Source organism: Phacochoerus africanus, chromosome 7 (genome assembly GCF_016906955.1).
Source record: "Phacochoerus africanus isolate WHEZ1 chromosome 7, ROS_Pafr_v1, whole genome shotgun sequence".
Taxonomy (NCBI): domain Eukaryota; kingdom Metazoa; phylum Chordata; class Mammalia; order Artiodactyla; family Suidae; genus Phacochoerus; species Phacochoerus africanus.
In genome coordinates, this window is record NC_062550.1 from 45,735,271 (window position 1) to 45,757,376 (window position 22,106).

General features: G+C 39.0%; 1 protein-coding gene across 3 annotated transcripts in view; it reads right to left on the reverse strand.

The window, feature by feature from the left end:
• Positions 1-3,373: 3,373 nt before the first annotated feature.
• Positions 3,374-22,106, reverse strand: part of BICD1 (BICD cargo adaptor 1) — a 239,672-nt gene continuing 220,939 nt past the window's right edge. For 2 of the 3 annotated variants that reach the window (XM_047787261.1, XM_047787258.1), the window contains 2 exons: positions 10,221-10,296; positions 3,374-3,895 (listed from right to left, as the gene is read on the reverse strand). In XM_047787261.1, the coding sequence (XP_047643217.1) occupies positions 3,808-3,895; positions 10,221-10,296 (164 nt within the window). In that variant the 3' untranslated portion in view covers positions 3,374-3,807. The remainder of the gene's footprint in view (positions 3,896-10,220; positions 10,297-22,106) is intronic. The other variant, XM_047787259.1, reaches the window with a different exon arrangement.

Consider the following 22,106-nt stretch of genomic DNA (forward strand, 5'->3'; position numbering starts at 1 on the left):
TCACGCTTGTTTGAAACAGAAAAACTATCTGTACAGGAATATTTTCCAAAGCATTGAAAAAGCAAATATTGTAGACTGAAGATCCTTTTAAGAAAAGATAAAATTTGAGAGGCATTTGCCCTCCTGAGGGGTTACATACCTTCTATTTCTGAAGTATTCCTGAGGATGTTTGTTTTTTTGGACTCTGACGAACTAGGTTTTGATAGTAAAATTACTACATTCTGGACAACTTTAAAGATATTAAGAAACAGAGCTGGAAGGAAAAGTAATACCAACAATCTTCTTATGTTTCTTACCAAACATCTTGGAAAAATTAAGATTGCTATCCTATTTTTAAGGGATAAATGACTAGCCAGCATAACTTTAATGGGTTTTTATGTTTAAAATAAAGGAATCATAGGATTTTATAGAATCCAAGAATTATAATGCATTATCATTAGGGTATCTTGCCACATAACTTAATCCTTACTAGGCAATCAATAATATATAATTCTTAAAAAAACAAATCTTCCTATGATGATCAATTTCCACTGTTCTTTATTCATTTCCCCATCAAAAATCTTTTTCCTAGAGTTCACATAAATCCTTCGCATTAAAGGCTATTTTTCTTATACTGGTCTTAGTAAGTCTACAGCTTTGTTAAAATTTTCTTTTCTTGAAGATCACTATTGGCCCTCTGCTTCCTTAAGCTAAAGTACAATCTTTATAAATAGGTTTTAATTATTTAATAATGTTCTGTTTTCTCAGTGTCCTCCAAGTTTTTCTTTGAAACAGAATTGGGTAAGAAGGGATCTAATGAATCAAGAGCTGTGGAAAGATTAATCTGAGGGTGCTATATGTCCCTGTGTATCCAGACCAAAGGCAACTTATTGCTCCTTTTTAATTTTTTAACTAAGAAAAATCCTTGGTAGGAGAGCACTTCTATTCTATTCTTTTCAGTATGGTAATTGTGCTTGCTTTTAAAAAACTACCCGGTTACTTTGCTAGTCACTCTTGCTAGTTACCTTTAATCTTTGTCTACTGTGTTTGCAACAATTAGCCAGCATTTTAATTATATTTCTATAGTTGGTTTTTCTTAAGTCTGTCTTTAACTATTCTTACGGAGATTCATTCTTTTTTTTATATCCACTAGTTCTTCAATTTTACAATTTCCTTTTGAATTCTGATGTTTCCTTACAGATACTGATTTCATCAATGCTACACATATTTGTTCATTTTAAGTGCCTATACGTAAATACAGATATGGCTCATTTTATAATAAATGACGCCACAATATAAAAACATCAAATTTTCTCTTACTGGTTAGGGACTATTATCTAATTTTGTGCTGAAAATTAGACATTTATTTCCAAGTTTCTATATCTTTTTGGCAAAGTTTTGCTAAAATTAACATTTTTTATAGAATTACTATTTCAAAACAAACATTTCCCACTCTATTAATATGATGAGCTGAAATAAAAGTAATATATGATAGACAATGATAAACTTTTTATTGGAAGAAATAAATGTTTTGTTTATGATCCGGCTTTTTAGCTGGTCACAAATACAGAGGAAGGGAGCACAAATGCCCAGTAGTTACACACAGACAAAACTTACTGCTGAACCACCTGTACCACCAATGACACTGATGAGGCAATATAGGAAAATCTTCTGAGGTACTTTCAAAAAAGGCATATTTTCCCTCAGGCACAGTTTTTTTTTGTTTTTGTTTTTGTTTTTTAAATTAAAAGTCAACTTAGCAGCTAAGCTACTTCTCAGGTCCAAACACATGATGCTTGAAAAAGAAAAAAAAAAGAAAGAGCGGGGGTGGGGGTGGGCAGCTTTCTTTAACTGAACTCTAGTAAAAGCCACACTGTCTCAGTAAGACTGGTAACCAGGCATTACCACACCAATAAAATGAAGAAAATGTTTAGCAACAGCAAGGCAATTCAGGAGGGAAGCAGCAAAAGGTTAGGGTGCCAGGGATCAGGCCTTTATGATTTGTTTCTTTTTCTGTACTTTAACCTGAATCCCTATTTTGGTGAAGATTTCCAACTACTCCAAGTTGCATAAGAAATGACACTGTGGAAAACAGCATTCATATAAAGAACTCAGAATCTCTTGGTTGCTTTGGTTAACAGTGACTGCTACTTAACAGGTGTGTGACTGACCAGAGCTCCCGCCCGCTATGTGCTTTATGACTCACCAATGGGCTGCCGTCTTTGATGCCCCACCCCACTAGTGTTCCACTCACTTCCACTCATAAGCTGAGTGGCTCCCACTAGATCGCCATTGTTAGAGCCCTGCATTGTTAACTATCCTTTGTGTTAGCAGAGAGGATTGTTTTTGTTTTAAAGAGGAGTTACAGAAATCATTACATGAAAAGATCACACCGCTATGGTTTTAAACAAGTTAAGGCTACCTGACTAGACAAGGAATCAGGACTAGGAGAAGGTGTGTGGGCAGCACGCAATAGTTAAGGAGCCCAAGAGGGATAGACCTTTCAGCTCAATTAGCTGTTTTCCTTGTTTGTCAGATTATGTGCAAAATAAATTTTGCTATGAAAATCCACCGCCTTAAATTAAGTCATAAAAGTTACCCAGCAGAATCTATAAATTAACTAGGAACATGTATTATCTCAATATAATATGATTGTAGGCACCTGAGTGTTTGTCAAAAGTAGACCATGAGCTAAGGTTATTACCTATTGTTTTTTGGCAAGGAAGATTCATTATGAAAAAAAAAAACCTAACAACAAAACATACAATTTTAATCAAACTTTGAACACTTTCTGGGTAAATTAATTAACCAAGGCTAACTTACACCTGTATATGTATGTATTTTCCCATATGATAACTTGTAGCAGGAAAGACTCATAGTAGGACCCTGAATTTGGGAGAAGTAAAAAAAAATTCTGGTCAGTAAATAAAACCATCTCCCCCTCCATGTTATTTAGCCTTCTTTAAGTCATCACATACACACATACAGACACAAAGGAGCAGCACCAGTGCGTCCACTTGACTGCAATTTAAAAAATCAAAGATGCCATCAAAAGTTGAATAAGTCAATGAATCATAACACAGTCTCTTTTTTAGATTTACTTAACAATGTCCAGTGAAGAATATTAGTTAAAAAAAAACACAAAACAGCAGTTAAATGAGCTACTGATTAGAAAATAAGTGCATAAACAATATCAGTGTAGCAGCAAAATACAGTTATTGTTAACATTCCAATGCACCTCATTTATCATTTTGTGCAAGAAAAATGACCACAGTCTGGCCAATTCCAGATTTTAAACTAAATTAAAACTCATACTTAACTGAGCAAATTATGAATATTTAAAAATAAATGAAGTTCACCTCTCAGAAATAATTTTTATAGACATAAATCATGTGGAAGATAAAGTATAAAATAAATACCAATGACCAAAAAATTAGAATCAAGTTCTATAGCTGAATTTGAAGTATGAGGAAAGATGATAATACACGTATTTTACATTGCCTTAGGTCTCTCTTATGCTATCGAGGTAAAGCCAGCCATCTGAGATACATATTTCCTGCTGTGATGTGTTTTGATTTAACTGAACTTGTAGCCATTTGATTGCAGACGTTTATCTGTGACTTAGAGAAACCATAAAATGTTTTATCACACCGGAGTCTGTGCTTTGTGTTATTATTCTTCTCAACATCCTCTCATCTTCCAAAATGATGGCCATTAATCCCATCAAACATCTAACCACGGAGAAGAAAACACCGCTGGATCTTGGGCAGTATCCTGTGTGTGGCTACAAAACGTTCACCCCAGGTGTTCGTCCGCGGGAGGTGAAGACTAGGGGTAAGGAGGCTTGGAGAGACAGTGGAGAGGGGCGCACTGCGAGCTGGAATGTGGCTGCTCCTCGGGGAGAGCTACGTCAGGACTGAAAAGGAGAAACAAGCGTGTCAGCAAGAAACACACTTACAAGGGGCTAAGCTCTGTTGCAAGGGATGGACAGGCCCAGAAATCTGCACTGAAGATGGCTTAAATCTAATGCATGACAAGATAACTACGGCTTTTCCAAAAACAAACAAAAAGCACACACACACACAAATGAAACGTGTTACGGAAGTGATTATGTGAACTCCGGCGCTTGGAGTCATTCTTTTCAGTTTTTGCAGTCTCATCCGCCTAGGGTGTCTGATTTCTTTTGATCAGTTCTTTTCAAACTTGAATGTACATACCGGTCACCTGGAAGTGATTCTGATTCAGTAGGTCTGGCAGGACCTGAGAATCTGCATTTCTAAAAAGCTCCTGGGGACAAAGATATGCTGGCCCCAGACTTTAAAGGATTCTATAGTTCTCCAGTAAATCTGGATTCAATAGGAGAATGAATTTGCTGTGGAAGTCTAATTTGCTCTAAGGGTTCCCCCATCTGCTTTAGCTTGGTAGTGTAAATATGACAAAAGAGTATGCATATAACAAACACCTGCTTCCAAAATGACTACTTCCGAGAGCCCCCAGTTTAAATGAACACAGAAATGTTCAGGCTCATCAATCTCTAGATGCATATTTTGAAGAACAAGGAAGAAAAATCATTGAATTTCCTAAGGTAATACTATAAAACGTCTTTGGGAAAATCACACTAAGGGGATGTTTGTTTGTTGTTTGTTTTGTCTTTTTAGTGCCCTACCTGCGGCATATGGAGGTTCCCACACTAGGGGTCTAATTGGAGCTGTTGCTGCCGGCCTATGCCACAGCCACAGCAAGGGCAGATCCGAGCCACACCTCAGACTACACCACAGCTCAAAGCAACACCGGATCCTTAACCCACTGAGTGAGACCAAGGATCGAACCCGCAACCTCATGCTTCATTGCTGGATTCATTTCTGCTGCACCACTGCAGGAACTCCAGATTTTTTTTTAAATTGAAGAAGTCTGGCATTTTTCTAAAACTGCTTTTTTCCATTATACTAAGTTCCATAGAATTCATTTCTGACAGGAGAGTTATTTGAGAAAACTATTCAAGGTTTATTATTATTATGAATTCAATCATAGTTTTAAAAAAGCTACTACTACAGTTCAAGTCATTAAAATGAGCATTAAACACTTTTTATCTTTGTTACTGAAATTATCCTTCACATATATCTCTTGAATTTTATTTTATTTATTTTATTTTATTGGAGTATAGCTGCTTTACAGTGTGTTAGTTTCGGGTGTACAACAAAGTGATTCAGTCATACATGTACTTATATTCATTCTTTTTCAGATTCTTTTCCCATATAGGTTATTACATAATATTGAATAGAGTTCTCTGTATATGCCTGCTATACAGTAGGTCCTATATGTCTTGAATTTTAAATGAAATCATAATTGTAGAAAATACTGCTCTGGTTCCGAAATTCTTTGAAGTGCCATAAATTTAGTTTAAAAAGATATATGCTCTTCTGTATTAGTTAGGACAACCAATGATAAAAATGATTTTTCCTGTCTTTTGGGGGGGGCATGGCCACAATATGCAGAAGTTCCAGGGCCAGGGATCGATCCCGCTCCACAGTAGTAATCAGAGTCACAGTAGTGACCATGCTGGATCCTGAACCCACTGAACCACCAGGGAACCCTTCCTACCAATTTTTAAAATGTGGTAGGTGAACATGGGAGAGCTGGAGGTTCAACGCAAGGACTAAGAAAATATTGCAGGATTCTTCTTCTTCCAGCCAGAGTCACATGGCTCAAGAAATAGAGCAGCAGACAGACTTCCCCATGGGCTAACAGTTTCTTTCTGTTAAATCTGCATGATATAAAATGGGTTTCTTTTTAGGAGACTAAATATAAATCTTGGCAAGTAGCACAGGGTGGTCCCATTGTACAAGAGGTATCAGTGTTTGAAGACCCTGTGGAGTTCAATACTTTTTTTTTTCCTTTTAAGCCCGACCTACAGCATATTGAAGTTCTGGGACTAGGGGTCAAATCGGAGCTGCAGCTGCTAGCTGATGCCACAGCCATGGCAACACCAGTTCCTAGCTGCATCTGTAAACTACACTGCAGCTTTCAGCAACACCAGATCCTTAACCCACCGAGAGAGGCCAGGGATCAAATCCAAATTCTCATGGACACCATGTCAGGTTCATAACCCACTGAGCCACAACGTGACCTCAATACTCTTCTTGATAAAGGAAGCCAAGCATTTCTGTTTGACCAGCTGGACTGTGTAGTGATGGCTTAAACACAGGTTACAGCTCACCTGGACCCACACATTATGTTGATCATGATAATTTAAAATTTTCTTCATTATTTCTGATTTCTTAAATAGAGAGATTTTAAATATTCCATATTGTAGTATTGCTATTTTCAGTTTGCATAAAATGCAACTGTACTGTGTATATTATGTGACAGAAACATATTTTTGGCATATGGATTAAGGAATCACTTCCTGAACACAAATACTGTATTTGATAAGTTTAAGTTTAGGTCAAATCATTTAAGGTACAGGATGAATTCCATTTCAGGTCCGACTGCTAAATATCTTTAGTAGCCCACTTTTTTTTTTTTTTAAGGAGCCCCCTTGTTATTCAACCTTTATCATTTAAAAGCCTATGTTACATAGATAGACCATGCTGTAAACAGAAATGTTAGGAAATTATTACTAAGACATAAAAATGGATATATCTTCAGAAAGTTTCTTTTTTTTCCCCCCAAGTAAGCCACTACTTGATAGAACTAGAAAGGTGCTAAATATCAAACATCTGTCCATATTAAATATAAAATACAAGGCTGTAACACATTGGGCACTCCTTTCATATCATATCTCTAAACAGCCTTAATAACCGGGCTCTACAATGGAATCAGTCTGCAAAAGCATATATGGAAAAGTTCACCATTTCCAAATGTGAGGAATGCTCTTTTCCTCAAAATGATACACCTAAAAATTTATTTTCAATATACGTTTAAGCTGCAGGAAGTATAAAACAATTTTTTAAAGTGCGAAACAGAGACAGAGAACATCTGATCTGAAATCACTCGACATTCTAAGCAGGTTTTCTTTTTCATCAAATTAACTTTCCTTTTCAACTCAGGGCTAAAGAGTCAATGGGAGTGATTTAAATATGCTCTGACTTAGTTCGTCACAGTATCACTAATGGGGGTGGGATGGGTCTCCTCAGAGCCCAGTGGTGTGTGGGGTGCCCAGGAGAAGGGGTGCAGAGTCACTGGGATCAGTGGCTTTCAGGATGGGTAACCCTGGACAAGTCATTTTACGTCCCCAAACCTTGGTTTCCTCTTTTTATTTGAATTTTACTTTTTAAAATTTACTTTTTATTTATTTATTTTTTCTTTTTTAGGGTCAGATCCATGTCATATGAAGTTCCCAGGCTAAGAGTCGAATTGGAGCTACAGCTGCCAGCCTACGCCACAGCCACAGCCACGCCAGATCTGAGCCATGTCTGTGACCTACACCACAGCTTGTGGCAATGCCAGATCCTTGACCTACTGAGTGAGGCCAGGGATGGAACTCGCAGCCTCATAGACACTATGTCGTGTTTTTTAACCCACTGAGCCACAACAGAAACTCCCTCCTCATTTTAAAATGGGTGTAATAACTGCTTACCTAGAAGTTCCCTTTCCATTTCTTATCTAATTGAAACACTTAAAACTATGGCCTTCTCTACTCTTTGCCCAAGAACATTAGAGAGGTTATGAAAGAGAATGAAAGAGACTGTAGACCCCTGTCTTGAGAAATGGTTAGGTGCTAAGCACAGTTAGTAGTAGTAGTAACAGATAGTCAAAGCATACTCTGGGCCAGGCCTGCGCCTCACAAAACCCTCCCAGAACCCATCGCCTTCCTTCTTCTTCTTTTTTTTGGCCACCCCGAGGCATATGGAGTTCCTGGGCCAGAGATCAGACCCAAGCTGCAGTCTCAACCTAAGCTACAGTTGTGGGGTAACGCTGGATCCTAAACCCACTGTGCCTGGCTGGGGATCCAGTCTGCATCCCAACACTCCCAAGATGCTGCCAATCCCGCTACTCCACAGGGGGATCTCCCCCCTTGACTTTTTTATAAGTAGAGAAACAAAATCTTGGAGTTCCCATTGTGGCTCAGCAGTAACAGACCCAACTGGTATTCATGAGGATGTGGGTTCAATCCTCGGCCTCACTCAGTGGGTTAAGGATCCAGCGTTGCCCTGAGCAGTGGTGTAGGTCACAAATGTGGCTCAGATCTGGCGTTGCTGTGGCTGTGGTGTAGGCTGGCAGCTGCTGCTCTGATTCGATGCCTAGCCTGGGAACTTCTATATGACAAGGATGCAGCCCTAAAGAGGAAAAGAAAAAAAAAAAGAAACAAAATCTTAGCCAGCAAACATGACTTTCTGAGATTATGCAGCTAAGACATGTTAGACATGGATTTTAAACCCAAGCAATCTAACTTCAGAGCTCACTCACGCACTGAACTTATGCTGTGTGCCTGGCACTGTCCCTGGCCCAGGTGGGGTAGGGTGCTTTGTGGAGAACGGACTATAAGTTAAAGGCCCACGCTCTTCTGCACTCTGCACATAGAATCCCACTGAGATGGGTTTGCACATTTATAATTATATTCAGTTACTTAATAGTTGAAATTACAGTTGGCTGCTGTTATAAAATGGCATTTGTATGTTAGTGGAGAACTTTGCTGAAGTAAGAACCTTGTTTCTGGAAGTGGTGGGAACATCAGGCTGAGGCAGCAATCAAGAGACATTGGCTTGGGGCCTATTTAACCACTAATTTCTTCAGCTGACTTGGCATCCCACTTAAATAATTGGCTTAAAAACCATCTCAGAGACCAAGTCACACTGGGACTTTGGCTGCTCTTGCGTTTCTGGGGAGCACCTGTGTCCCCCCAGCTCTCTGGCTCTAACCCGTGACCACATGTGGCCTGCCACTGACATCTACTCTCAGACATAAATGGAAATACATCTGGGCCTACTTCTACCCTACAGAAGCCTTGTTCTGGTGGGAGAGCGACAGTTTATATTAAAATAAGGAGAGGGCACCACACAGGCTATAAAAGCTACAACCAGACTATAAAAACCTTGGCACCATCAGAGGCCAAATAACTGGAGATAAAGGATTACAAGAAAATGATTAGGTCCTGGCACAATGGAATAGGTGGTGTCTCTGCAGCGCTAGGACAAAAGTTTGATCCCCCCCCCGGCACAGTGAGTTGAAGATCTGGCATTGCCGTACCAGCCACACAGGTCGCAACTGAGACTTGGATCTGGATCCCTGGGGGAGCTCCATATGCCACAATGTGGCCAAAAAAGAAAGAAAGAAAAAAGAACAACAACAACAACAAAAAAACTAGGTCCTGATGGTGTGCTCTGATGCTGTATGGAAGCTGGGCTAGGATGAAGGTAAATTCATGATGGATGTGCAAAGCTTTGTCTAGTAAACTCTCCAGTTTAGCACATTCGGGGTGTATGTAAACCTGCCTTTAAAATTCTTCAGTTAATCTTATATAAAGGGCAATATCACTGCAAATATTCTCTTTGGCAAGCCAATTACCAGGTTTTCTTCACCTTTACATTTCAGTTCAATGAGGCTACTGAGTGGACAGAAAACAGAAACACTTTCATAAAGTTGTCTTGGAACAGACATTAGATGCGCTTTGAATCCTTCCTAGTTGTTTGCCTGAAAAGTATATTCTGAGAACAAAAGGCAGACAATTCCAGGTTTTATATATACATTTTTTTTTCTTTTTTTTTTTTAGGACCACACCTGCGGCGTATCAAAATTCCCAGGCTAGGGATCAAATCGGAGCTCCAGCTGACAGCCTATGCCAGAGCCATGCTGGATCCAAACCACATCTGCAACCTATACTACAGCCTGAGGCAACACAGGATCCTTAACCCACAGAGCAAGGCCAGGGATGGAACCGGCATCCTTATGGATACTAGTCAGGTTCTTAACCCACTGAGCCATAACGGGAACGTCCAGATTTTATATTTTGGACAGGAATGAAACACTGGATGAATTCAAGTATTTAGTCACACGAGGAAGCTGAAGGCAGCCTTTAGTCTACCTGCTAGTGGCCAGTAAAATAAACTCTAGCTCTCTTATATTTCCACTGGGCACAGGCAGACTTCAGGTATTCGATGCGTGTTTGTGTGTAGCCCATATTGGAAATAAAATGTGGCAAGTATAATTATATATTGGCAGTCATGGTGTGGGAAAGGAGAGCTCAGATCTGTGGACCTGGCATGCAGCTGGGTGGGAAGAGTAAGGACATCTGAATTTACCTGACAGTCGGACAGTCTTGCCTCCCGGCTAGTTGTGAGCACTGTGGCGGTACGGAGGCAGCAGGCTGCTGACAATCTATAAGAAACTGATAAATTAGACATGTATACAAAGAGATGACAGAGCAGTGTGTTAGTAACAGTAACTTAAACACTTGCCTGAGAGATTTAGTGAGGAATGTGCATTCACATAGAAACATCTGGATTAAGCTTTTTTTTTTCCTTAGTGATGCCAATAGAAAAGACAACTTTTCTCTTAATTAAGTACAGTGTTTAAAAATTAGTGACACAAAGTTAGTAGTGAGTTATCTCAAGGAGATTAGGACATACATGGCTGTTCATATTTGATATTTGGCTACATCTAAAAAATAAAGGATCTATAAACATAATGAAAGATTTTTAAGTTCTGAACTTGAACATGATAGTAGTTACTTGCTCAGCACTCAGATTCATTATTCATTCCAAAATGGAATACTTTCAGATAGCTGACTTAATTGTCAGACACATAGGCATATTGTCAATCCCACAGGTACACTGAGGAAAGCATGCAATACAAACTTTTCCATGATTAATAGAAGGATATCAGAAAAGGAAATCATCTTTATAGTTTTCTGAAAGTAAATTTTATTTATCAAAAGCAAGAATCGTTAGAAATCTTTGAATGTTTATTCTTCTATATAGTAAACTGTCAGTCACTTGGACTGATGGAGAAAGCTAACCTGAATAAGAAGTCCACTTTTATTTTTGTCATTTTAAGGTCACCTAATACAACTTACACTATTCTGACAAAGCACTAGCTAGTAAAAGCCCACGATTTAGCTGGTCAGTTATGTTATTTATCTACTCCAAGAAAGACCACGTGTTGGCTGTTCTTAATCAAAGAGCAGTCAGTTTACTGTTATCAGGCTGACATACTAGAATCAGTGGAGAAACTGATTAGAAATGCATACATTATATTTCTGCCAAAAGATTTTGCAAAAAAAAGTTAGACTTAAAAACTTCACTTATTCTTAAATAATTGCAGCATTTCTTCTTGCTAGCTGCTTTGATATGTATTTGCTTAGCAAAACTTTCTCTAAGTTATGTAGACAATATTTAAGCCAAATTATCACAAATTCCGGATTTAAGAGTTTGAATTAATGAGCCTCTACTGAAATTTGCATTTAAAGTTTAATTACTTATACTAAAGCCAACACAGTCTCTATTAGTTATAACAAAACCTGCTTGTATAACTCCAGAACCAAAATTCATGAAAACTGTTGATGCTTTTGTATGACACTGAAATCACACTAAAGCTATCTGTGATGCAAAGCAGAATATAAGCTAGATAAGTTCATTCAAGAGAACATCATCACGGAAGAGAAAGGCCCTTTTATAAAATGGTCTTTGTTGCAGAGTAGCTTATTAATTATTTCATTTTAATAGGAACGAGATCTGATTTGTTGAGTAGCTGGTGTTCAAATTATCATACTCATAAGTCTTTCAAATGTAACAAATATTTCCATTTTCTTAGCTTTGGGGCATTCTTTTAATTTTTTTCTTTAGGTCTTTGTTTTTCCATTTTGCAGCTTGATTAACTCAACAATTCCCTTTTGTAGAAACTCAGGAGTCTTAAAGGATGAATTGCTTTATGATCTTTTAATCTTTTTCAACAGCATTCCTAGCTCAGTGATAATTTAGGAATCCCTAGACTAATCTAGACAACTATTTTGCTGTGGCTGCCGGACATGTTTGTTAGCCAGGTATGTGCTGCCCTCTTGTGTTGTATTGGGTAAATGCAATGAATACAAATGAGCATGAACACTTGGGAATCTGGCCTGTCTTTCCTATTGCCAGGAAGGTATAAAGTTCTTCTATAGCAAAGTTTTGGCCTCAGTGAATGGCATCCCCTGAATTAAAGTAATTGAGTATTTAAATGGCTTAAATTATTTTCCATCTCTTATATTATATATGTATTTTTTCTAATGCAGTCACCACAATGCACTCCCTTGAGGAACTGTTTAATATGTGTGGATATTCTTTACATTTGTAGTGAATATCAGTTTGTTTTCCCCTCTTTAGAAGTTACATCACCTCTGGCTAAATATTATTATTATTTTGCATTTATTATTTATAAGTACTTAGCTAGGTGTTATTTTTAAAGAATAAAAACAAATTCCATAGATAGGATGGTGATAGATAAAAAGAAGAAATTTGAAAAACAGCTTACTGCTCCTCCTCAGTTATCTTCTAAATCCCTCTTCTGGGGTTGACAGCCCTCAACTGTACTTGGCTAACCCAGTTGAGCAGCAGTGTGAATTTAGCATGAACTTTGTAAAATGAAAGGCACGAGTTGGGAGACTGAGAAAATCCCTTCCAATTCAGAGATGCTGTAAGGCTTTACATGATCTCACCTGCTCTGAGTAGGGTCTACCCTGGTAGACCCATTCTTAAAAGCATTAGGCCTCATCTCATTGCTTTTGAGGGCATAAAAGATGAGAATTATGTTTTTTTCAGGAGGAGGCACTTCAGAACCCCAGAAGTCACTGCTGTCTTCAGGGGCCGCCAGAATTTGTTTCAACCATTCAGCAATCTCCCATTATGTGTCTGAAACTGTGTTAGGTGGTGAGGAGAAAAGGAAAACAAAGAAGATATGGTCTCTGGCCAACTGAGAAAGACAAACATATTCAACAAACAATTAAGATTACAGTGTCATGACGATGATGATGATGATGTGATGACGACAGTGGTGATGGTAGTGGCACAATTACCTACCATGTGCCAGGCACTGTACAGGCACTTAATATGCATGCTCTCCTTTAATCTTGTTTTATGAATCCCAATTTATGGATGAGGAAAGGGGGATCTAGGTTTAGCAACGTGCTAAAAACTAGAGCTGGACTGTGAATCCAATAATCCAAGGGCTGAATTAAACTTTAAGAGACATCACTGCATGGCTTCCCACGAGAGGGACATGTAAGGGTCTCAGAGTAGACACAATTCACTAATCTAAGTGGCCAGGGAATGCTTTCTAGAGGTTTGTGACATCTAGAGAACATATTGGCAGGCAAAGGAATTTCTTAGCAACTATAAGCTGTTTTATGGCTTCTAACAGTATAAAATATGTTATGAAATTTAAGGGTTTGATTGAAGTGCTCAGAACTGAATTAGAGAGCACGGTACATTTACATTATACGGTCACAGGCCTAAGAAATGTCATAGCATATTCAAGGGATTATTAGTGCCTCGAGGGCAGAGATGAATAAGGGCTATCATATATATTTAAAACATCTATACATCTGTCTTGATGTACACAGGAACTTATTTGATACTCTTCCCTAAACAAAGTCCTCCAGTAGAAAGAAGGTAGAAAAGAAGGGAAAGAAGGAAGGACATTATTTGGTAAATCAATGTAATTTCTCCTAGGAACTTTATATCAGTTTTAAGTCTGAGCAACACTCTGGAGTTGTTACTTTCACTATTCCTATCATGAGGAAAATAAGAATTTTTTTTTTTTTCCCATTTCTTGGGCTGCTCCCACAGCATATGGAGGTTCCCAGACTAGGGGTCGAATCGGAGCTGCAGTCACCAGCCTACGCCAGAGCCACAGCAACGCGGGATCCAAGCCACATCTGGAAACTACACCACAGCTCACGGCAATGCCAGATCCTTAACCCACTGAGCAAGGCCAGGGACCGAACCTGCAACCTCATGGTTCCTAGTCAGATTCGTTTTAACCACTGAGCCACGACAGGAACTCCTGAAAATAAGTATTTTTGATCTCTGGGACTATATCAAAATTTTGTATATCCTGAGACTATTTTTTTCTTTAACGTTTTTCATGATTTCTCCCCTCAGAAACAAATACAGAGCTTAGCAGCTCTGTTAGGTGTTTTGCACACGTTCACTGATTAATTGATACATGATCACTGTACATGTTAACTTGCCCAAGGTCACACAGCTAGGAAGTGGCAGAGCAAGGATTTAAATTTAGACTTTTCCAATGCTAAGGCCTATTTTGTACTCACTACTCTGGCTGTCTCTCTAACTGCTGCCAGCTACCTCTAGAAAAATATCAGTTACATTGTCAAAGAAATATAATAACTTTGTCGGACAGTGGACAAATCTGAAGGCAACTAGTTATTTCAAAAACACAAAGCAAGATGAAGGGTGCAGGAACGGGGATAATAACCAGTTTTTATAAAGAGGTGGCTGAAATTAATGTTTCACTGGCAAGAAGAGAAAGTCTTTTTTTTTTTTTTGGCTGCACCTGGGCCTGTGGAAATTCCTGGTCCAGGGATCCAACTTGCTCCACAGCAGCAACCTGAGCTGATACAGTGACAGCACCCGATCTTTAACCCACTGCATCACAAGGGAACTCCAAGAAAGTCTCATAATATGGTTTTCCCTCAGGTTTCTACTCTTTTTAAACTTCCAATGCAATTCAGAAAGTTAACCAATTTTCTACAAGTTGAGGCCTTGGAGATCCTCAAGGCCACTGGTGGCCGTCTGGGATGTGAGGAAGAGTCTCATGAGGAAGGATTTTTGGTTCCACACGAGGCTCCCACAGCAGTGGTAGGAATTGGTGAGGACAGTGTGCAGCTGCAGAGGTGGCTTCCTTGGGGCTTGGATGTTAGGAAGGAGGCAGAGCATCAGCTCTTTGTGGTGAACAGTCTTTTACAGAATGACCTGCACCCCCACCCCTGGCTTTCCTGACTTGAGAAGGAATGCACCCCCATTGTTTCATGAGACCTTATTTTCCACACCACGTCTCCTTCCCTCGTGACCATAAACTCCATCAGCTGCTACACACTTTCCCATGAAAACGATTTCTGTCCCGAGTTTTCCTCAGGCCAAATAATCTGGGTTCTTCCTCATAGGACGCAATTTCACCCTCCCACATCCTCCCCTTTGCTCTCAGCCCATGCTCCAGTCTGTGCACGACCTTCTAAAACTGAGATGCTCAGGGAGTTCCCGTCGTGGCATAGTGGTTAACGAATCCGACTAGGAACTGTGAGGCTGCGGGTTTGATCCCTGGCCTCGCTCAGTGGGTTAAGGATCCGGCATTGCCTGAGCTGTGGCGTAGGTCACAGACGCGGCTCGGATCCTGAGCTGCTGTGGCTCTGGTGTAGACCAGCAGCTGTAGCTCCGATTCGACCCCTAGCCTGGGAACCTCCATATGCCGTGGGTGCAGCCCTAAAAAGACCAATAAATAAATAAATAAATAAATAAATAAATAAAATTGAGGTGCTCAAAAAGGAAATCACGCGAGATAAGATGTGATAGTGGAGGAGGGTGGCAGAGTCTCGCCTCATCTGAGGCATCCCGATGCTATTCAAAGAACAGAAACCAGCACGGCATTTTTTTTTGGGGGGGGTGCGGCCACAACACACCGCTATTTCATATCAACTTGCTTGGTTGAAAGACGGTGCTATCGGAGTTCCCGTCGTGGCGCAGTGGTTAACGAATCCGACTAGGAACCATGAGGTTGAGGGTTCGGTCCCTGACCTTGCTCAGTGGGTTAAGGATCTGGCGTTGCTGTGAGCTGTGTCGAAGACGTGACTCAGGTTCTTCATTGCTGTGGCTCTGGCGTAGGCTGGCGGCTACAGCTCCGATTCGACCCCTAGCCTAGGAACCCCCATATGCCGAGGGAGCAGCCCAAAGAAATAGCAAAAAAAAAAAAAAAGAAAAAAGAAAGACGGTGCTATCAAGCCATGCTTCCTCTATCCTGTACTTATGGTGTCGGGAATTCCAATGCCATATTTTATATACTTTTAAACTTTATGTTAATCTCTGTTTCACCTCTTCCTCCCTGATGCATCTTTTAGATCCTATTCTGTCACCTATCATGTTAACTTCTCCCTTTATTTCTCTCTCAAGTCAGAAAATGACCTTGATGCTTCTAAACTCTAAGCAGTCCAATAGAAATAAATATGTTTTAATTCAAGAAAACTCAAAGGAAAACAATATATACAGAACGCTAGAAGCACAAACTCTAAATGAAGATCTGTACTTGAATTTCAGCAGACTTTCTTTTTGGCAAAAAAGAGTGAAGTAAAAGTGGTCAAATCAGTATTAGTGAAAACCAAACTGATGACAGAATGTGAAATTTAAGTAATTCTGTTAGTAGAAATATAAATTTTTATTCACTGTGCAGTTAAATAGAGACAGAATGATTGAATAATTTTTTTTAGAGTCTCCCAACTCAAGAATTCTGAATATTTGTGAAGAACAGCACAAAGGTGCTCCCCATAATTAATTACTGATATCTCAGGTCTTAAGAGAGGATTTTACACAAAAATCCATGGGAATGGATAATGCGCACATCACAATTTCCTTACGTTTGCCAACAGTGCCTCTGCAGCAACTTTTTTTTTTTCTTCTGTTTTGATTGCACCTATAGCATATGATAGTTCGCAGGCCATGGATCAAATCCCAGCGGCAGCTATGACCTACACAACAGCTTTCAGCAGCAATGTTTTAATGGCCTCTTTGCCTTTTTCTTTATTCTCTATTTTCCCTCTGCTGTGCTCCTCAACTCATGAGATTTAGGTCCATCAGAGAGACCTTAATATTTAAATCCCCGCTCCACCGACCAGTAGCTGAAGGGCACTGAAGTGACCTCACAGTTCTGAGCCTCAGCTTTTCTGTTAAGTGAGGACACTAAATATCAATTTTGCAGATCAGGTGAGAGGATATTGTGAAAGCACAGACTCCAGGGTTCATAGACAGGTATCGGTCATTGATAAGACATGAGGGGCCAAAGGGAGGAGTGAAGATGACCTTGGGGTTTTCAGCTTCAAGAAACGGAGTCACTGGCATTAACAACAATGAAACTAAAAAGGCTAGACTAGGAGGAGTTCCCATCGTGGCTCAGCAGATAGAGAACCTGACTAGTATCCATGAGGACGCAGGTTCAATCCCTGGTCTTGCTCAGTGGCTTGAGGACCTGGTGTTGCCGCGAGCTGTGGTGTAGGTCTCAGACACAGCTTGGATCTGGCGCGGCTTGTGGCTGTGGCTGTGGCCAGCAGCTACAGCTTCGATTAGACCCCTAATCGACCTGGGAACCTCCGTATGCCGCAAGTGGGGGGGGGGCAGAATAGACCATATTATGAAATCTTTTCTACAAGTCTTTGCTCCTGTTATTACATCCATCTAAAATGTTCATCTTGGAGTTCCCGTTGCAGCTCAGTGGGTTAAGAACCTGAGGTAGTATCTGTGAGGATGCTGGTTCGATTCCTGGCCTTGCTCAGTAGGTTAAGGATCTGGCGTTGCCGCAAGCTGCGGGATAGGTCACAGATGTGGCCTGGATCTGGTGTTGCTGTGGCTGTGGTGAAGGCTGGTGGCTTCAGCTCTGATTCCAGCCCTAACCTGGTAGCTTCCATATGCCACAGGTGGGGCTGTAAAAAGAAAAAAAAAAAGTTCTCTTCTCTTGGACTATTCAGAACTAACAAGTTTCAGTCTATTCCTGACCATCCAAGAAGGAAGTGTCTGCTTCCCCTAAACTGAGCACTTATCTTCTTTAGCATTTCTTTTGTTTGTTTGTTTTGTTTTGTCTTTTTGCCATTTCTTGGGCTGCTCCCGCAGCCTATGGAGGTTCCCAGGCTAGGGGTCGAATTGGAGCTGCAGTCACCAGCCTACGCCAGAGCCACAGCAACGCGGGATCTGAGCCACGTCTGTGACCTAGACCACAGCTCACGGCAACGCCGGATCGTTAACCCACTGAGCAAGGCCAGGGATCGAACCTGCAGCCTCATCGTTCCTAGTCAGATTCGTTAACCACTGAGCCACGACGGGAACTCCTAGCATTTCTTGTATACAGTTCTTGACCACCACTTTCCTTGCACTGTATCTGAACTCCTCAGTCACACTATGTGGTTAAGAGCAGAGAGGACTCTGCTTATAATTTTTTGTTTCCCCACAGCAGTTTGCCTGGGGAATTTGCATGTGAGGCAGAATACCTGCCAACATACTGATTTTGCCTTCCCTAAACCACCATTATTAGTGACATTATTAATGTCATTGTGTGATGGATCCACTTGAGGAAGGGAGAGTACAATGCAGAATTCCATCATCACGACAACATCCTTTTAACACAAGGCATGAGAGACAGGAAATGCTCTCTGATAAAGATTTTAAAGCTAATTTAGTGATATCAGGTGATTGACTGTAATTGTTCAATAATTTGAAAACTTCGATGTATAAATCTTAAAGATAATTATAATTGCCATTATTTAAAATGTGCCAAAGAGCATCAATATTAAATGATTCCTCACTAAATCTACAAAATGATTAATAGGGTGTTAGTGAATTAACAGAAAAGTTAATGGAAAGAGGCATTAAAATATATTCTCCTCATAGTAACCATTTGAACACTTAAGTCCTATGAACACCTATACGCATTAAGTGAAAAAAACAGACATCTAAAGCAGAGAATTTAGGAAACGAAAAATTTAAGATAGGAACATTATATAAAGAAAAAGAATGAGAGCATGAGATAGAAGTATTTTTATGAATATAAACATTAGTTAAGAAAAGTTGAAATATTTTCAAAAATCTAATGATGAACTTAATCGTACATTGGCACTAAAATTAACAGTTGTGAACAACCTTTAGCATCTTATAATCAAACACATAGAGTTGGCTATCTCAACTCTTTTTGCCAAACATACCACATATCTTGTTAACATGTGCGTTTCTGTAAAAGTACCCACAGATAAGACAATAACATTAATTTCCAGCTACTCAGGGATGCAATGTGCTAATTTATGTCACCAGACACTTCAGTCTTAACTTTACATCAGTGTTTAAAATAGCAAATCCCATTATTTGTTTATACCCTTTATATTCAGAAACAATCATTATTCATTAACAATTTCCAGGAAGCAATGGAGACAGAATTGTTGAAACACAGAAACAAATTTTAGTATAGACAATGAAAAAATATGACCTGGTGACAAATCTTTAAAAAACATCTGACTCTGCCTTCATTTAAATGACAACTGTGTATAGTTTATCACACATTGGTGCCAAGCATTAAAGTTGTCTTCAACAATGTGGAGTCAGAGCATGACTTGCTAAGAAGGAGAGGGAGCAATTTCAGACTTTTCAGTGATTATAGATTAGAAAAAAACTTTGACCCAGCTTTCCATTTGCTGTACTAATGAATATTATACGACTAGCTGATAAAACAAAGCAACAGAATCTGTATTTATTTCACACCTTGCAAAAGAGAAACATAAAAATGCCCTTCAGTATCATCAACTTTCTGCTTCTGAACAACTTGCAATTAAACCATGTAACCAACAGCCAATGTAGGAAAGACATGGAAGACATAGGAGGAGAGGGTGATTAAATACAGTGGCACCAAGAGGTAAAAGTACATTTTGCTGCCAGATTCTTACACCAATTCAATACCTTTTAGAAAATAATTTTTTTTGGTTCAGAAATGACCTTCCCAAGACCAATATCAGCTGGCACAGAGTTAACTCAGGATGGTGTGATGGTCTGTTTTCATTAAACAATGCCAATAATAGTATGTATCAGATGAAGACCAGCTATACCTTTGAAATGTGAGAATTAATTCATCATCAAAAAGAACAAAGGAGAAATAAGTTAAACTACAAATAAGAACCCACTAAAAAGATCAAGCGAAAATACATCTCAAACAACAAAAAAATATACAAGACACCACTCAGTGAAATGTGTTTGATTTTCTTAATATATATATAGTATTATATATATAGTAATAATTCAAAAAATTTCATTTCAAAAAAATCAACACTAGAAAAATATTCTGAGAAGTTCAGGGCATCCTCTTCTGTAAAGTGATGCTTCTGAAAATTATAGACTTGCACCAATGTCAGTTTTTTCTTGAATTTTTTTTTTGTCCACTCCCACAGCATGTGGAAGTTACCAGGTCAGGGATCGAACCTGCACCATAGCAGCAACTTGAGGCACTGCAGTGACAACATTGGATCCTTAACCTGCTGAGCCAGCAGGAAACTCCTTGGCTTTTTTTTTTTTTTTTTTAAGAAAAAAATACTGATAACAAGTAATCCATAATATGTAATCAATATTTTCAAGGGGAAAACAACTCAGAAACTCCAAAACTAAACCAAATGTTTCAAAATGCACTACGTCCCCACAAGCCAATTAAGCCATAGGTATAACTTAGTTAAAGGAAAAGCAACATGTTTAAACATTAAATATTTTTATAATCTAAGTTTAGAGAGGGTGCTTATTCAGTTGGCAAAGAAAAGAAGACTTACAATAACAAGCTTCCAAATGTAGAAGTATTTGATTTGTAGAAATTTAACTGAAACAAAGCTCTTCAGAAATAAATCTAATAAAGAAAATAACGTTCACCCAGTTTAGACAAACTTACCTCTTTTTGCTTTTGATGTCAAGTAATGCATAAAAAGAGAAAAAAATTTATGTTTAACTGATTCTACTATCATAATGGCTTATTCCATAAATACCTACTCATCATAAATGACTATCCTACACTTTTTAAAAAAAAAAATAGGATCCTATGAATAGAGGCTTTTAGCTGAAAAGCCAAAAATAGGTATTTAAGATGAAATACGCAGCATCCACACTGGGTATCCCTTCCTCCTCTAAATTTCTAATTTAAGTTCTTATAATCCAAACTGACCATACACTGATTTTTAATAGTTAGGAAGGCAAAATTTTAAGTGCAATGAAGAATCGGGAGGTGAGGCTCAGTTTAGAACATTTTTTAAGTGCAATGAAGAATCGGGAGGTGAGGCTCAGTTTAGAACATTTTTTAAGTGCAATGAAGAATCGGGAGGTGAGGCTCAGTTTAGAACATTTTTTAAGTGCAATGAAGAATCGGGAGGTGAGACTCAGTTTAGAACAAAAATGGACTAGATGAACAGCATCAAAGCAGCAAAGAAGTCCTTAACATGAGAAAAGTCTATCGCCTTCAACCAAAAAAAAAAAAAAAAAAGTACCAATTTTACATCCGCTAAAAGCAGGTTTAGTTAAAACAACTGTCTTGATCAACATCATCATCCTGGAAAGTAAATGTATATATTTTCAGATAAAATTTTAAATCATATAAATGCAGATATTGAGGTTTTAGAAGTTTCTTTTAAATAATTATTTTAAGAGCAACAATCTAATCTAGTCCATCTCTCAAGAACATTCACTGACAACTGTGGCTACATGAAAGTCCCAGCTCAAGAAACAGTTCCCCTGAAGGAGACCTGATTTGTGAATTGGGCACACTGACAAGACATAAATCATGCATCCACCGAAAAGAAAAAGAAAGTCTGCAGAGTCTAGTAAGGATGTGGCCAAAAAAACTTGGCTGTTACAAGTACAGGTCACAAAAAACTTTACATTTATGATATGGAGAGAATATCAATGACTTTCTTTTTGGCTGAAAGGTGACAATGAAATTAATGGTTATATGACATCTTTATGACTTTACATTTACTTTTAAAGGAAACAACAGAAAGGAATAAAATCAACCATTTTGAATTGTGCTTTTCTTTTTCCCTTGCGTACCTTTTGGGCATAGGACACTGCAACAACCAAGAAAACCAAACAAGCATCACTAGATGACTGAGGGGAGGGATGTGAAAGAAAGAACATGCAGCTGTGCAAGAGGAAGAAGAGAGGGTGCAGGCTGCTTCATGTTCATATAATGAATACGGTGCACTCTGGATCTTTCTGCTTGATTAGCTGTACAAGCTTAACGACTCAGTCACTTTTAGCCTAGGGGTAAGTGCTACGGAACTGCATTTTCACTACAGGATTGAAAACAAAGAAATATGAAGTAGGAAGTGTAGGCTTTCCAGGAACCACTCATCATTTGCATCATGCTCCCACCCAGAACTCAGCAGCTCCCTCAGACCTCACCCAAATCGCTCACAGTTCAGG